The 18,424-nt window shown below is 42.4% G+C and overlaps 1 protein-coding gene across 3 annotated transcripts in view; it reads left to right on the forward strand.

Moving 5' to 3' along the window:
* Positions 1-18,424, forward strand: part of KIF13B (kinesin family member 13B) — a 485,412-nt gene that overhangs the window by 195,999 nt on the left and 270,989 nt on the right. For all 3 annotated transcript variants that reach the window (XM_033935468.1, XM_033935467.1, XM_033935469.1), the window contains exons 12-13: positions 9,662-9,772; positions 13,060-13,194. In XM_033935468.1, coding sequence (XP_033791359.1) covers positions 9,662-9,772; positions 13,060-13,194 — 246 coding nt within the window. The remainder of the gene's footprint in view (positions 1-9,661; positions 9,773-13,059; positions 13,195-18,424) is intronic.

Here is an 18,424-nt window from a genome sequence, read left to right on the forward strand (position 1 = left end):
TGGGAGTTAAACTTGGACTCCCAGCAGGTTCCCTCTACTTCCTCCTTTATCATGAGTGGAGTAAGTGCCCAGTCTTCTACGTTTCCCTGGCATCCTAACATTAATATGTTGGTCACAGAGCATTGGGATGCTCCTGAAAGGTCCCTTAAAGTTGCCAGGACTATAGTTTGGCTGTATCTGATGGCACCGGAATGTCTCCAGCTGTTTGCTCAACATGAGTTGGATTCCGAGTGAAGGAGGCATGGTATTAAAGGATATGCAGGATCACAGAGTAGATATGGTTCTCATGAGGCTATTTGAGGTTTTGACTTTAGGAATCAAAGTGGCTTCACTGGCATCCTTTGTGACCCATGCCTATCAACCAGGTTATGGAGTTTTGAGCACAAGAGTGACAAGCCTTTACCCCAGATCCTATTAGCAGGAGTGGATTACATAGCAGATGCTCTGTACGATATCATCAGAGTCACGAGCAAAGCTTTGGCTTATTCAAATTCAGCCCGCAGGATGCTCTGGATCAGGCAATAGGCTGGTGGCTCCACCTCCAAAGCTACTCTCAGCAGACTTCCCTTCAAAGGGCAAATGTTGAGGAAAGGACTGGACAATCTCATGACCAGCGCAGCAGATTGTCGTCCAAAATATTTGCCTGACAGCTGACCCAGAACTCAGGGCACTCTAGCTTGGGGCGCTCTAATTTTTGTGGCTCCAGGTGGTCTTGGCGATACTTAGGAGCTACTTCCCAGAGATCCCTTGGACTGGAAAACCGCCAACGTAATCCCACTCCACAAAAAGGGCTGCAGGACAGAGACAGCAAACTACAGACCAGTGAGTCTCACGTCTATAGTGTGTAAACTCATGGAAACACTGATTAAACAGAATCTTGACACAATCCTAGATGAAGAAAAACTGCGTGATCCACACCAACACCAGACTTCAGAGGGTGGTGGTAAACGGTACCCCATCCAAAGCATCGGACGTGATCAGTGGAGTGCCGCAGGGATCGGTCCTGGGTCCGATCCTATTCAATTTATTCATAAGAGATATGACGAAAGGACTTAGAGGAAGGGTATCACTGTTCGCCGACGATGCCAAACTTTGTAACATAGTAGGCAGATGCTTATTACCTGATAATATGACACACGACCTACTACTGCTGGAAAAATGGTCAAAAACTTGGCAGCTAAGCTTCAATGCTAAAAAATGCAAGATAATGCACTTGGGCAGGAGAAACCCCTGTAGAACTTATGTACTAAATGGTGAGACCTTGGTTAGAACTACGGCGGAACGCGATCTAGGAGTGATCATTAGCGAGGATATGAAGGTTGCCAATCAAGTGGAGAAGGCTTCCTCCAGGGCAAGACAAATGATGGGGTGTATCCGTAGAGGTTTCGTCAGCAGGAGACCTGAGGTTATGATGCCGTTGTACAGAGCCATGGTAAGGCCTCATTTAGAGTACTGTGTGCAGTTTTGGAGCCCACACTACCGAAAGGACGTGCTGAGGATCGAGTCGGTTCAGCGAACGGCCACCAGGATGGTCATGGGGCTCAAGGATCTCACGTATGAAGAAAGACTAAAGAAGTTGCGGCTGTACTCACTTGAGGAAAGAAGAGAACGGGGAGATATGATTGAAACGTATAAGTACATCACGGGACGCATCGAGTCAGAAGATGATATCTTCTGGCTCACGGGACACTCAACCACCAGAGGGCATCCGCTGAAAATCAGGGGAGGGAAGTTTCATGGCGATCCCAGGAAGTACTTCTTCACCGAGAGAGTGGTGGACCATTGGAACAGACTCCCACCCCAGGTGATAAAGGCCAGTAGCGTAACAGATTTTAAGAAAAAATGGGATACTCACGTGGGATCTTTAAGGGAGTAAACTCAGGGGGGGGATACTTGGAATGGGCAGACTTGGTGGGCAATAGCCCTTTTCTGCCGCTTTTTCTATGTTTCTATGTTTCTATCCTTCTAGGGATACAGACAGTGGTCTGCCAGATCCAGACACAACTAGGCTTCCGGTCCCTGTTCTGCATCATCTTCCAAAAAGACACAATGACGCCATGTCCAGAGCGGTTCCTCTCAAGATAGAGGAATGGCTCTCAGAGTTTCTGCAGGCCTGGGCTCAGATATCTTCAGACCACTGTGTAAGGTTAGAGGGGTTAGGTTGAAGCGACCTTACAATCCGCAGTCCCGAGTTCAATACCCTCACAGAAGATTTACCAGGAAGTAGAATTAAATAACAAGCACAGCCAGAAGTGATTGCATAAAGAATATAATATAGAAATAGACTTAATATTATAGAAAAGCAAGGTTCATAAAGATTAAGCATTACCATTAAGGAATAAGTTTTACAATTACAGAGACCGCTCTTGTGAATAAGAGAGAATAGGTGCTGTGAGGACAGAGAGGTAGAGAGAGAAATAGAGAGAGACAGGGAGGTGGGGGTGATGTTCCAAGCTTCAGGTTACAGAGATAGAGAGCAAGAGAGGGGGTGTTGCAGAGAGGAGCCTTTTATAGCTTGGAATCTTATTCTAAATATAGAATCTATTGAACTTCAATAGAATCTATTGAAGTTAAGTATCCCCCATCCTTTGTAAACTGTCTGAAACAATGGTTAGTTTCACTGACCAGGAAGGTGAGTGAGGTGTGCTAGACTGGAGAAGAATAGACTGGAGTCAAATGTACTTTCCAGTATGCCTCTGACAATAGTTTCTGATTAATCTTAGTTATCTATGCACCTGGACCCATTGTACATCCATCTTAAGCACCAGACATTAACACATCTTCTTAACACCTCTTCGCACCTCTTAGCTGCAAGTTCGTTTGTTACCTTTAAAGCATTGATTTAATTACAGCTGTCTGCAATGACATTCCCTAAGGTCAGACATGAATGATATGATCTCCCATAAGCCTTTGCTGAAATTGGTTAGGGCAACCGAAAATGCTGATTGCTAGCAATGCTAGACTGACACACTGGGTCTGGAAATCATTCAGAACAGTTAAGTTCAAGTTCAAGTTTATTAGGTGTTTATATACCACCTATCAAGGTTATCTAAGTGGTTTTACAATCAGGTATTCAAGCATTTTTCCCTATCTGTCCCGATGGGCTCACTATCTATCTAACGTACCTTTACAAGCCAGAAATCGCCTGGTCCTTAATGGACTGGTTTGTGGACTCCTCAGTGGGACGACCAGATAAAGCAGACAGAGTAGAGGCCACAGTGAGAAGGTTGTTGGAGATTCAGACCATAGATCCTATGCCACCTGAAGACTCTGGCTTAGGCAGATACTCCATATAATTCATCATGCCAAAGAAAGACTCAGATAATTGAAGACCCATTTTGGATTGAACATACATTTGCTCAAGGTTCTGTTCTTTCACTTAGAGACAGTTTGTTCTGTCATAGTAGTGGTGGCTTCGGAGGAATTCCTGGTCTCTTTGGATTGGATAGAGGCCTATTTGCATATTCCCGGACCACTGAAAGTTCCTGAGGTATCATGTTCTGGAAAACCATTACCAGTTCTCGGTCCTTCCCTTTGGCCTAGCAGCTGCCCCTTGCAATTCCACCAAGGTGATGTGGTAGTGGCAGCCCACCTGTGACAGATAGGCTTACTAGTTCATACTTGGATGACTGGTTGATCAGGGCTCCATCATTTGCCAAAGGTCAGTGAGAGGTGTCTCACATGATCTGAGTTCTGGAGAGCCTGGGTTGGATAGTAAATTTCCAAAAGAACCAGTTGACTATGACCTAGTCCCTAGAATATCTGGGTGTCTTGTTCAGCATGGCGGACGACCATATCTATCTTCCAGAGGCATGCAGACAGAAGCTTTGCCCTCAGATAATGAGCTTTCCGTCCCTTTGCCAAACCAGTTCTGTCAGTGTGGCACTATCTCCAAGTGCTAGATTCCATGGCGACCATAATAAATGTAGTTACCTGGGTAAAAGCTCACATGCGTCCTCTCCAAAATGCATTGGCATCACGTTGGTCTCTTCAGTCAGATTTTCTACAAAGGTCCCTGCCCTAGACACTGGAAGCCCAGGCCTGTATCAACCTCATCTGGAATACTGTGTGCAATTCTGGAGGCCACACTACCGTAAAGATGTGCTCAGAATTGAGTCGGTTCAGCGGAAGGCCACCAGGATGGTCTCGGGGCTAAAGGGTCTTTCGTACGAAGAAAGACTGAACAAATTGCAGCTCTACACTCTCGAAGAACGTAGGGAAAGGGGAGACATGATTGAGACATTTAAGTACATCTAGGGACGTGTCGATGTGGAAAATATCTTTCTTCTCAAAGGACCCTCGACAACAAGAGGACATCCACTCAAACTCAGGGGAGGGAAGTTTCGTGGAGACACCAGGAAGTACTTCTTCACGGAAAGAGTGATTGAGCATTGGAACAAGCTTCCAGTGCAGGTGATCAAAGCCAGCAGCATCCCAGACTTCAAGAATAAATGGGATACCTATGTGGGATCCCTACGAGGGTCAAGCAAAGGAATAGGGTCACTAGGGTATAGACCTGAAAGAGCGGGTCAATAAAATGGCAGTATAATTATAATCAAGGGGGTCAGTAGACTTAAAAGGGTGGGACAATAGTGTGGGCAGACTTGATGGGCTATAGCCCTTATCTGCCGTCATCTTTCTATGTTTCTATGTATCTAGCCGGTTTACAATGCTATGTTAAAATAAAGAATTAAAATAATACTTATAAAAGGGGGAAGTGCACATTAAGGACGTTTTACAAATACAAACATGAAGGTGGGTGTTGAAGGAGAAAAGGGGGGGTAAAGTTACATTGTTAGGAGTGGAGAGAAAAAAATTATTATTTTTTTTTTGGTTGAAAAGAGAAGAAAAAGGGATAAAACATTAGGAATTGGATCACTTCTTAAAAGCGGTTGGTGGACTTAATGATGGGAAATTTAGGAGCTGTGGAAAGCATCTAGAAATAAGAACGTTTTTAGTTTAATCTTGAATTTATCAAGGAGATTTTCGTGGCGAAGTTGGGATGGCAAAGCATTCCATAAAGTTGGGGCGACTACGGAGAAGTTGGTTTTCCTAGTGAAATAAAATTCTTTAATAGAGGGAATAGATAATAGGTTCTAATCTGCTGATCTAAGAGTCTGAGATGGACAGAAAGGGATGAGGAGTTTGTCCAGGAATGGTGGGAGACGCAAGAGTTTGATTTTAAAGACTAGCATAAGTGTTTTATAGGTAATACGGTGTATGATAGATAGCCAGTTGGCTTCTTTCAGAATGAGGGTAACATGATCATATTTCCCTAACTTATGTATGAGTTTTATTGCTGTGTTTTGGATGAGCTGTAGACGTCTTAATTCTTTTTGGGGGATTCCGTTATAAAGAGAGTTGCAGTAATCAAGATGAGAGATAACTAATGAATGAACAAGGGTTGTAATAGCTTTAGTTTCGAGGATAGAAGTTAGAGCGAATAAGCCGGAGTTTATAAAAGCAGATTTTTACCACAGAACTAATCTGATCATGAAAAGTTAAATCTTTATCTATGATTATGACAAGTAGTTTTATTTTTGTTTCCATTTTTACAGGGTAAGATTTAATGAGGATTTTTTCTTTTATTATTTCTTCGTTCTTGGTTGGAAAAAGTAAACCACTGGATTTATTGATATTGAGGAAGAGTTTGTTTGCATGAAGCCAATCACTGATTTTGTCCAGTTTGGTGTAAATTTCTTGTATTTTGGATATGTTTGAAGAATTAACAGGGTGAAGTAGTTGAGTGTCGTCTGCGAAATGTCATATGCGAAAATCGTGAAACCGATAGACTGAGCTAAAGTAAGGAGAGGAGCAATAAAGATATTAAATAGTAAGGGAGAAAGAATAGAGCCTTGTGGGACACCGTAAGTTTGAACTAAAGGTGGTAAGGTTTGCTCTTTTGAGTGAACTTTGAAGTTACGTTCATTAAAGTAAGAGGCAAACCATGAAAGGGCTGAGCCTGTGATGCCACAGTTCCTAAGACGGTCAATAAGAAGAGAGTGATCGACAGTATCGAATGCTGCAGACAAGTCGAGAGAGATAAGAAGGACAGATTTTCGGTGGTCAAGAAAGTAATGTATAGTGGTAATGAGATCTAGTAAGGATAATTAGAGCGGAAGCCAGTTTAATGCGGGTGTAGTGCGTTGGTTTTGCCGATAAATTCAGCAAGCTGGTTATATAATATTTTCTCCGTTAGTTTTGAAATGAGAGGGAGGTTAGCAGTGGGACGGAAGTTTGCTGGTAATGTTGCGTCTAGGTTTTGGTTTTTTAATTTTGGGAAGACCAGAGCTGATTTCCAGGTTTTAGGGACAAGAGAAAGGACAGGATTTTGAAGAAGTTAAATGTTAAGAGGGTGCTTCTTCAATATCTCAAGCTTACCAATGAGTTCAGGCTATCTGAACATCTTTTTGTGCTGACAAATCCAGCTACCAATAACCCAGGTGATAACGTCTTTTTTCACCCTTCTTTCCCTGTGCACAAAAGAGAGCTTTTCCACAGATTTATTTATTTGCCCTCAGAGATGCCACCAGAGGATCACCATATCATATCTTCTGGCTTTACGCACCAAATCGTCATAGGTACAAAAATATTTAGTGTGTGTCTCTATTTCATATGTTTTTGTTTTTTATTTTTTATTTTTAACCTTAAAACTATAAATATTTTAAATAACTTTATCAAGAAGTTTTTTAACGTTAGAAATACTTAGCTGGCTGGTGGTAAATGATGGTAAGGGATTAATGAGCCAACATGTTTCACCCTTGGAGGGGGTTTCCTCAGGGCTACTATCCCTTTTCCTGCTAGTTGCTCACGACATGACCACCCAGTAAAAGTTTTTCAGAAAAACTTTTACTGGGTGGTCATGTCGTGAGCAACTAGCAGGAAAAGGGATAGTAGCCCTGAGGAAACCCCCTCCAAGGGTGAAACATGTTGGCTCATTAATCCCTTACCATCATTTACCACCAGCCAGCTAAGTATTTCTAACGTTAAAAAACTTCTTGATAAAGTTATTTAAAATATTTATAGTTTTAAGGTTAAAAATAAAAAATAAAAAACAAAAACATATGAAATAGAGACACACACTAAATATTTTTGTACCTATGACGATTTGGTGCGTAAAGCCAGAAGATATGATATGGTGATCCTCTGGTGGCATCTCTGAGGGCAAATAAATAAATCTGTGGAAAAGCTCTCTTTTGTGCACAGGGAAAGAAGGGTGAAAAAAGACGTTATCACCTGGGTTATTGGTTATTGATACTTGATCCTTGTGACTAAACAACATTGTTTCATACACGGCCAGAAATAAGAATTTAGGAAGGACAAATCCAGCTAGGCACAGATGATCGGGCGCTATTGGGCGGCGGCCGGCAGAAGAGTAGGAGCAGGAGGACTTTCATCCTGCTCCTGAAGATTTTGGAGCGGCGTAAGAGCAGGAGGAGGGTCCAGGCACCTCTCCTGCTTCCAACTATTTTAAAGGTACCGGCGTGGGTGGGTGGGCCTGGCCTGATCGCCTGGACCGACCAGGGATGGGCCGGGGGGTGGGAGGCCTAGGAGCAGGAGGGACTGAGCACCCCTCCTGCTCACAACATTTTACTGCCAGCGGTGGGCCATGCCGGTCAGCGGGGGGGAGGGCGAGGACCGTGTCGGGGGCGGGGGGGTGGGGGGAGCTAGGGCCTTGCAGCATTTTAAAAAACGTTGATGGCAGGAGGAAATTGGCATCCCTCCTGCATTTTTTTCCGGGGAGGGGGGGAGTGAGGGCCGGTGTTGAGCAGGGCTGGTGTGTCGGGCCAGTGCCCGATCTCTCTTCCCTGCTCACCGGACTCTCCTGCTATCTGCCGCCATTCCCCGCAGTGCAGGCCCGCTTTAAAACCATGGGCTTGCACAACAGGGAACGGCGGCAGAGAGCAGGAGAGTCCGGGAGCAGGCAAGAGAGATCTGGGCTGGGCTGAGCCCTGACAGCAGTGACAGGAGACTGCTTCTCCTGTCACTACTGTCAGGGTGAGTGCATGAGCAGGGATCACTCTGGCTGTGGGTAGGGGGCGTGTTAACGATCGCCCCCATTTGCATGCAGGCCTTTACTGAATTGGTCGGCCAGCATGCAAATGGAAACGGATCGCACACGGTTTGGAGGTTTAGTGAATCTAGGCCATTGTGGGTTCAAACCTCACACTGCACCTTGTGATCCTGGGCAGTCACCTAATCCTCCACTGCCCCAGGTACATTAGATAGATTGTGAACCTACTGGAACAGATAGGGAAAATGCTAAACCACTTTGAGTGTGGTTGTAAAACTACAAAAAGGTGATATGCAAGTCCCAATTCCTTTACCTTTCCTTAAGACATAGGTATTCCTTGACTGAACAAGTACTGGGACTCGTAGGTTAGGGAGGGTAAGAAACTAGTAAACTGATATTCAGAAGGACTTGCAAATTCAGCAGCAAGTGTCAATCTCCCAAGTCCTTTAATCTTACAATTTCAGCTGCTATTTAACTTTTGGCCATATAAATCATTATACAACCAAAAGGTTGTTTTGTTTTGAACAGGATTTGGACTAGACTGAGAATGGAGTGAAAGGTATTCAGAGAGCAGCAAAATTCAGTGCCACCCATATGTAACATATGTGTTTGGCTCTTAATGCATGAAAAGCAGGTCTAACAAACTGAAGAAGAAATCTCCTTTAAGTTTTATATGTGAATTTTCAGATGTGGTATTTAAACGTTTACTATTTTAAAAAATATGTGTAATTTAAAACTGTTTTAAGTTATGAAGTCTACTGCTGTCAGAAAATTGACTTCTACACTTCAGTAAGTTTTAATTTGTTCAGTTTAACCATTTGGAATTTGTTGATCTTAAATTTGAATTTTGAGTTTGTCATTAGTTATAATGATCCCAGGTTTTTCAGTGCCATTTGTTGTTTTCTTATATATATATATATATATATATATATATATATATATATATATATATATATGTGTGTGTGTGTGTGTTTTCTTATGTTTGTTTTCTTAATTATATGTTTCTCTCATTTACTATAGCTATTGTATTTCTTCCCTTTTTCCTTCGTGTGTCTTCTGTTCGTTCGTCCTAAATTAACCTAGTATGTGTTGCAGTTTGTCTTACAGTTCTTTTATTTTTGGAAAGAATGTTTTAATTGTAATTTTGTTTGTTGAAATATTATTTTATTTAATGCTTTGTACAACGCTTTGCAGAATCGATAAAGCGTTTAATCAAAAAACTAATTAAACAATAAATAAGAAAACAACAAATGGCACTGAAAAACCTGGGATCAGGATTCTGAGCGTATATATATATATATATATATATATGTGTGTGTGTGTGTATATGTATATATATGTGTATGTGTGTGTGTATGTATATGTATATATGTATATATATATATATATATATATATATATATATATATATATATATATATATACACACACACACACACACACATTAACTTCCATACTGCTAATAACACTGCAGCAGACATTGCTGGTGATTGCAGTATGTGTAGGAAACCAGCTCATTAGATTCAGAGGAAGTTTTGAACTTTTTTTTTTAAATCTCTTGAGAGATATTTAAAGTTGTTGGCTCTGATCCACAGTAGAAGGAAATGTGTGTAACAGCATGTAAACGATTGTGTCTTCCGTTTGCAGTCTATGAAAGCACCAGAATTAAAGGACCGTTTGGAAGAATCTGAAAAGTTGATCCAGGAAATGACGGTGACCTGGGAAGAAAAGTTAAGGAAAACAGAAGAAATTGCACAGGTTTGTACGTGTAATGGTTTTAAAAAACCAAAACAAAAAATCCCAAATAAGCAAGCGCAATTAGATAACTTAACAAAATGTAATTAAAAAGTCTTCATTTCACATAACTTGTTTTGTTGTGTTTATATATTCTTTATTGATTTTCCAACTATCAACAGTGCAATAAATAAGTAGATGTACATATAATAATTCAAGAAATGCATATTCATCATGCAGAAATACATTAGCAATCATTTTTACCCCTCCCATCCACCCAAATGACTAATCAAGAAAACCACAAATACATATATTCCTTCAATAACCTTTCCTAAGTTAAATTAATGGTATATCCCCACCCACCCCTGGATGTGTATACTCAAAGGGCTAAAATTAAAATCAATAATCACATAATTTGTGATTGTATAAGTAGCTAGAAGAAGACTCTGAGATACTAAGCATGACTGGAGATAGAAGGCTAATGAATGAGGTTTGCACATAGGCCCCAGCCATGTCTAAAACCTGTTCTGGTAGATGCACATTCTAAAAAGCTAACCTATTCTAATCAGTTCATAAAAAATAAAATTCATTTTTCTCTACCTTTGTCATCTGACCATTTTATTTTTCTAATGGTGTTGGTCCCAGTCTCTAGTCTCTGCTTTCCTCTGTCTTCTCTTAATTATCTAGCCACAATCTCCTTTTCCTTCTGGTACTTCCTTTCTCTCCATGTCACAAAAATGCTAAGGGTGAACTAACCCAAAGAGTGAGATTAACCATACTAAGGAACGAGAGGCAGCCAAAGAGAGATTTTTCAGATGTTACATCCAGGGTATACATCTAGAATAATTTAAGTATGGTATTGCTTTGCAAATGAATCAAGGTGGAATTAAATAATGGCTTTCCTTTGGAGCCTCTAATATAATTTGGACAAAGTGGGGAGGCAATTTGGGTAAATTTTTTGATCGGTTTCGGAGCACATATACTTGCAGAAAAGGGACAGAGTAAGGGGAATTAGTAGGCAGCATGTTGTGCTTAGATTTCTTTCTACTGGTTGGATCACTTGGTTTATTTCTCTAAAGGCTTGTCTCTCATGAAAGCAGTGATCAAGATCAGTGTACTGGTACTGAAGCTCTGAGTGAGAAATAGGGTTCAAAGAGTGTGAGAGTGAGATAGCTTTTAAATGAGTGTGATACACTCCTAATGATGTGATACACTTGGCATCTCTGCTCCACTGAGATCTCTAAAATGATATGAATAGTTGCCTCTAAAGCAGGAGAGCGACAATTGCTGCCTCTCAAAAGCACAGCAGGCGTTTTTCTTAACATTAATAAATTAAGCAAAATATCTGAGATCTAATACAGGGATTAAAGAGTTTACATTTAAAAGTTTGGACAACTTCAGTAAGAGCATCTCTCCTCAGTCTTGAAAATGAAAATGAATGGGGTTGCATAGTTTGTTTCAAATATTAATCCATTGCTTGACAGTGCCATCTGCTGGTGAACTGTTAATAGTGACTTCAGAATAGGATGCTTCATAGTAAGCAACCTCTGTTGCATGGCCTGACTTCCACCTGATGAACAGAAAGAGTGTGAAGGAATACTTGGATCTTATTGCAAGCCTCAACAAATTCTCTTTGAATTTAGGAGCCAACCCCAATGTTTAAACATTAGGAGCTTAGACCTTATAGCCCCCCCCCCCTCAGTTTTCTCCACTAAAGTTGGAAGAGTAGTGGGAGAGGGAAAAGAGGTTTCTTCCAAGATCTATGCAGCTTCTTTAGGGCCTGATTTACTAAGGCTGTTTTCCCATTCTGTGCCTTTGTATCACTCCATGGTGCAACAACTATTACTACTACTACTACTACTACTTATTTCTAGAGTGCTACCAGACTTACACAGAGTCATAAGAGAGACAGTCTCTGCTCAAGTGAGCTTACAATCTTAACAATCAAGATCGACTAACAGGATGCCAGGGTTGGGGTTACAGTTAGAGGGGATGGTTAAATTGCTGGTTAGGGTGATGATCAGAGGAGAGTAAGATTATGAGTTGAAGGCTGTCTCAAAAAGTGGATTTTCAGCCTATTTTTGAATAAGGGAAGGGGCATGGCAGACACTCAGGTAGTTTATTCCAAGCATATGGGGCAGTGAGCTAAAAGGAACAAAGTCTAGAAGTGGAGGAGAAGTAGTACAGATAAAAAGCAATTTGTCTGTGGAATGGAGTTCTTGAGGATATGTATAAGGAGAGAGGAGATACTGAAGGACCGTAGAATGAACACACTTGTAGGTTAGTTAAAGGAGTTTGACCTGTATGCGAAGGTGATTAGGGAGCCAGTGAAGTGATTTGAGGAGAGGAGTAAAGTGAATGTAACTAGGTTAGCATCCTTTGTGGATTGTTTTTAAGATTATTGTTTTTAAGTTATTTGGATGCTTATTAAACTACAAACTGGTACATCTGATCTTCTGTTCCACAATCTTTTTGCTGTTTTGCTCCCTCTAAGTGGATTGCATAAGCACCGGCTCATATATTTAACCCTCCCCACCCATAAATCTAATTGGGAATTTCCCGGCTTTCATCTTTACTAGTCAGCCCCCCCCCCCAATATAACCAACTACCTACTAGTCCTCACCACCCAGGAAAGCCAATCAGTACCCCCCCAGTCACTTCCTTCCCAGTGCAGACACCTACACCCCTCCGTTAGCATCACCAGCCTGTCAGCCCCACCAATACCCCTCTCAATATAGCTAGCTAAATCTACCCCCCTCCCCCACCAAGATAGCAACACTACATAGAACAGAAATTGGACATCCATGAGCTTCTCCCTTCACTAGCTGAACAAACTATTCAGTCACACCACAAGCTTCTACTATTCCCCCCTTCTCCTTATAGCCATTTAAATCTCTTCCCTTGGGCTAGTGACTCTCCAGTCACTGTGCAGCCAAGCCAACTGCTCCCATCCTCTTTAGGCCTGCTCAGCTTATCCTGTCATTGCCAGTGGGATAGGAGTTACTTCTTCACTGAATCTTGTGACACTGAGTCTGAACAGTGTAGCAAGACTTGAGATTCCAAGACCAGGGCAGGGATTCCTCCACCATACAGCTCATATTCTGAGAGGCGTTTGATCCAGTGATGAAACATGTACTGTTCAAGAATACAGCAGCATTTAAAATACACATGTAAACAGGGCAGGAAAATTCAAGTTTGCTTCAAGTTTACTAATGAGAAGTTAATACCACAGGTTTGTGAATGTGTTGGATCCTATAAAATCATTCGATTGCATCTTTCTCCTCTTTCCACTCACTTTCCTTCCTCCATAGGAGCGACAAAAACAACTGGAAAGCCTTGGGATATCACTCCAAACTTCTGGAATCAAAGTTGGGGATAATAAGTGTTTCCTAGTGAATCTGAATGCAGATCCTGCACTTAATGAGCTTCTGGTATACTATTTAAAGGTAAATTTTGTTTTCTGAATTTTGTGTGAAAGATTGGGGATGGAAATGTAGATTCTGACATCCATGGGAGCCACAGATTACATTCAGACAGGCAGGCACCTCTTCAAACTGCCAGAAACTTAAGATAAGGGTTCTGGCAATTTTCAAAAGCCTGAGAAAACCCATTGAGAAGCTGAGCTATTTCTTGGGACTTCCTGGAGGGAATCTCTATTTGTGACCTTGCTTCAGAGGAGATTTAGAGACTAGATTTGGGCAGGAGATGTCTTTTGGTCAGAATCCACCAACTGGCCAGTGCCATTGGATTGAAAGTTGGGGGGTGGTTGGTTTTTTTTTTTTTTTAATGCAAGAGCACACTAACTGATCGGTATAAGTGTTAAAGAGCTGTAACATAACCTTTGGGAGAATATGAGTATACACTTCCCCCTCCATATTCACAGGTTTAGGATTTGCGAATTCGGCTATTTGTGAGTCTCTACCATCCCACCTCCCAGACTCCACCATAGCTAACCTTTAAAGTCCTGGTGGTCTAGCAGTGAAACAGGGCAGGAGCGATCTTCCTATGCTCCTGCTCCATGCAGATCCGCTGTCAAAAATGGCTGCCTCAAGTTCCCACATTGGTCTCATGAGTTTCCCGCAGTCTTGTGAGACCGACGCGGGAATTTGAGGCAGCCATTTTTGATAGTGGATCTGCATGGGGCAGGGTGGGGGCCCTAAAGTTATTCACAATTTTTAATATTCACGAGGGAGCTATGCCCCTAACCTCTGCAAATATGAAGGGAAACTTGTATATAGTTGGACTGCTTTTCTGTTCAAGGAAAGTGCCTCTGCTTATGTTGTAAGGAGAAGTAAAGTTCATGTTTGGAGTTTATGATGTTGAGAGAAAGGATAGAGTAGAAAGTCTGGTGCATGCTTGCTGTGGGAATCCAGGGTCCCAGCAGTGGATCATGCTGGATTTGGACAGTGCTATCTGGACGTCACCTGAGAGAAAGGATCCAGCGTCTCTGCGCAGTGAGGGACTGCATCATCATCTGCAGATCAAACTTGGTCCTATCTACCATGTAAGGCTCTACCGGTGCCACATCACCTGCAATCCCAGGTACATTATTGGAACCCCACCCAGGAGTTCCAGATTAGTGTGCCTAGGGTAGCCCAGGGATTTGTCATCAAAATTGCCCAGAATGCCAGACTCTAAAACTAAACTGTATACCGCATCCTCTCCACAATCGTAGAGCTCGGCACGGTTTACAGGAGCTGGGATAGAAAAGGAACTCCAATGAAGGGTTATAGGCCTCCTCAAGGATTCTGTGACTTTATAACCTGCTGTGTTCATAAAATCTATACTGTTTGCTTGTGTACTGTACTAAAAAGTAAGAACAAAGAAGAATATTGTGTTATGTTATTATGGGGTACACTATAGGTTGGTTGGTTGCGTAAATAAATATCATTTGATTTGTGGGTCCCTAACTCAGAGATCCCATAATAGAAGGAGGGTGTATCAGATGATTTTTGCAAGTTGGTATTCAGTGAAGAATAGATTTTGTGTTCTAATATGCTCAGATCTATGTGTTTTGTTTTGTTTTTTCTGCTTGAAATTTATTCAGCTGGACTGTATTCTTTCTGGGGTGAGTGCACCACTGCAGAAAGGCAGTGGTCTGCAACTTGCAGCTACTACAATTCTTTTTCACAGATTTATATTTCCCATGAATTGTAACAACTGTTTGGTGTAAAATGAGAGCAATGTGTCTTCTGACACAGAGAATTAAATGCTAAAATTGATTGAGTGCTCCTAACACAGGAGCACAGGATATTGGATACAAGTGATGGTCAGCAACACACTGACCATCTAAGTTAAAAGGTCTAAATTAATATAGGAGGTATGTTTCTCTAACCCAGAGAGAACACTAGAGGAGTAAAAGTATGTTGCATCTGTGGTACTGATAAAATGTGAGAGTTTTGGTAGCAATGTGATAAACTCCGTGGAATGTGATAGAGATCTCTTCTAATTCAGGGAGATGGGAAGTGTGTATATTAAAATCAGTTTGCCATTTAAGTTTTAGGTGTCATCTGCTGATCTTTCATGCTGTGCCGTGGACTGGCCACCCATGCCATTTACATTTGAGAGTTTAAGCCTAAATTTTCTATCATCTGGTACTGGTTTTTAAGAGAATAATAATTTGTGTGCTGGGGAGATATCTGTTCCTGAAAACTTTGTGTATGTATCCTTGTAACCCATTCTGGTCTCCTAGGGAGGATGGGCTATTAAAAAAAAATAATAATAATGTAGCCTGGGCAAATAGTATGCACTAGTGAGGAGCTTAAGGAGTACATTTACGAGGGGGTTCTGAAAAGTTCTATGCCCAATCAACTTCTAAATTCTAAGCGTTATTTTGCCACTGTAGCTGAAAAGAATGTTATTTTATTTCGCAAAGTGCCAGTTTGCTGAATCGTAATGCTATGTTTTGACATTGTTTCAGATCATTGATTGAGCCATGTCAGTGAAAAGTGTGAGCAACAATACAGAAAAAGAAAACAATACTTATACATACATGTATGTGTACATGTATGTATAAGTATTGTTTTCTTTTTCTGTATTGTTGCTCACTGACCTATAATTCCAATAAACAGATTTGAACAAAAAAAAAAGAAAAGTGTGGAATTTTCAAGTGTGGAATTCTGAGCCATCATGAAGTTCCTATTCCTACAGAAGAAAACTCTAAAGGAAATTCATGAATGTTTGATGTAAACATTGAATGACAAGTGCCCATCATACTCCACAGTGAAGAAGTGGTGTGCAAACTTTCGGTGGTGTGGAGATTTCTAGACCAAAGATGCAGCAAGATCTGGGAGGCCTCAAACGGTGTCAACTGAAATTATTGACCATGTCCATGACTTGATTTTGGCAGATCGGCGAATATCAGCTAAAACAATTGCTGAGACACTATATCCAGGGAACATGTTAGGTGTATAACCAATGAGCAGCTGGGTATGTAGAAGCGGTCAGCCAAGTGGGTGCCCAAATGTTTGAATGCTGATGAGAAAATATGTTAAGTGGACACTTCCAAGTTGATTTTGCAGCATTTTTAGCGACCTGGTGCCAGCTTTTTGGAATGACTAGGTACTGTTGATGAAACATGGTTATACCTCTATGATCCTGACACAAAACAATAGTCCATGCAATGGCGGCACTCAGGTTCTCCAAGGCCAAGGAAATTCAAGACCCAAAAGTCAGTAGGAAAGGTCATGGCTACAGTGTTTTGGGATCAGAAAGGTGTTGCAATGACTATCTGTAACTTGCAGTGCTGATTAAAGGGGGCATTGAAAATAAAAAGGAGAAGGAAGCTGTGGAAAGGAATTTTCTTTTTGCAAGACAATGCACCTGCTCACAAGGCTGGCAAAACGATGAATGTTTTGATGCAGTTAGGGTTTCGGTGCATAGATCATCTATCCTACTCGCCAGATCTTGCTTCATCTATTTTCTGTTTCCAAACCTTAAAAAGAGTTTGAAAGGGTGACATTTTTTGAGTGATTCAGAGGTGATTGCAGCAGCAGAGCAGTATTTCAGTGACCATACATCAGAGTGTTTTTTGGAAGGGTTACAGAAACTTCAGACACAGTGTGCCAGGTGTGTGGAATAACATGTAAGTTTCATGACTCCACATTATTCCCTTATTGGTTTGGCTGAGACATTCCCTCATCTTTCCAGAGTTGCAAACTTAGGAGTTTAAAATGATTAGTATTGTGTACTGGTGTATGAAGGGCAGCCCTTTGCAGTTTAGAACTTCCTGGTGACCTATAGAGTTTGAAAGAAGCTCATTTACCTGGTTCTCCATGTGAACCACAGATTATATTCAGACAGTCAGGCACCTCTAGAAACTGCCAAGAACTCAGGACAAGGGTTCCAGCAATTTCCAGAAGCCTGAGAAAACCCATTGAGAAGCCTAGCCAGTTCTTAGGATTTCCTGGAGGGTGGTCTGTTTTGTGACCTCATTCCAGAGGAGATTTAGGGACTGGATTTGGGTGGAAGATTTGTCTTTTGATAGAACCCACTAACTGACCAGTGCTATTGGATTATGAGAGTTGGGTTTTTGTTTTTTTTTTTGGGCAAGAGCACACTAACTGACCAGTGCAAGTGTTTAAAGAACTATAACATCACCTCTGAGAGAATAGGAAGAATATATATAACTAGTGTTTAAGCCTGTTACATTAACGGGTGCTAGAGTAGATATCTGTCTGTCTGGGGTTTGCTTTATTCTTTGTCTCTCTCCTTGGATGCTGCCTGTCTGTCTGTCATTTTTTCTGTCTGTCTCTCCCTATGTCCTTAGTGCCCTCAGTGCCTGCTTCCCATGTCCTTAGTACCCCTTCCTACGTCCTTGGTGCCCCCAGTGCCTCCTTCCCATGTTCTTAGTGCCCCCAGTGCCTCCTTCCCATGTTCTTAGTGCCCCCAGTGCCTCCTTCCCATGCCCTTGGTGCCCTCACTGCCTCCTTCCCATGTCCTTGGTGCCCCCACTGCCTCCTTCCCATGTGCTTGGTGCCCCCAGTGCCTCCTTCCCATGTCCTTGGTGCCCCCAGTGCCTCCTTCCCATGTCCTTGGTGCCCCCACTGCCTCCTTCCCATGTCCTTGGTGCCCCCACTGCCTCCTTCCCATGTCCTTGGTGCCCCCACTGCCTCCTTCCTATGTCCTTGGTGCCCCCACTGCCTCCTTCCTTTGTCCCCATTACTATCTTCCAGACTTTGTCCCACCCCCACCCCTCAATGCCAGCCTGCCTGCCTGCCTCCCATCCCCCTGAGCAGCATGTTTCCATTTAAACACCCCCACCCCACCCCCCAATGCCAGCCTGCCTGCCTCATCACATCCCCTGAGCAGCATGTTTCCATTTAACCCCCCCCCCCCTCCGTTCTGACCCTACTGGGCACACCCGAAATCCCCGTTGACCTTCCCAGTCGACCCTCCCACCGCTAGATGGCTGACAAACCTCCCAGCTCCAGCAGCGTCCGAGGCACAGTAAACACGCTGCTGGAGCCGGGAGGTTTGTCGGCTGTCTAGCGGTGGGAGGGTCAACGGGGGTTTCGGGTGTGCCGGGTAGGATCGGCGCCGGGGGGGGGGGCGGGGGGTTGCGCATGTTACCTGCCGCCGGTCGTTAGAATAGAACCCTAAGCATGCAAGCGTACTCTTATCTGCCACAGACATACAGATCAGGGATCAGGGAACACGCAGGTAAGAGTGCGCATC

Source organism: Geotrypetes seraphini, chromosome 3 (assembly GCF_902459505.1).
Source record: "Geotrypetes seraphini chromosome 3, aGeoSer1.1, whole genome shotgun sequence".
NCBI classification, from domain to species: Eukaryota; Metazoa; Chordata; class Amphibia; order Gymnophiona; family Dermophiidae; genus Geotrypetes; species Geotrypetes seraphini.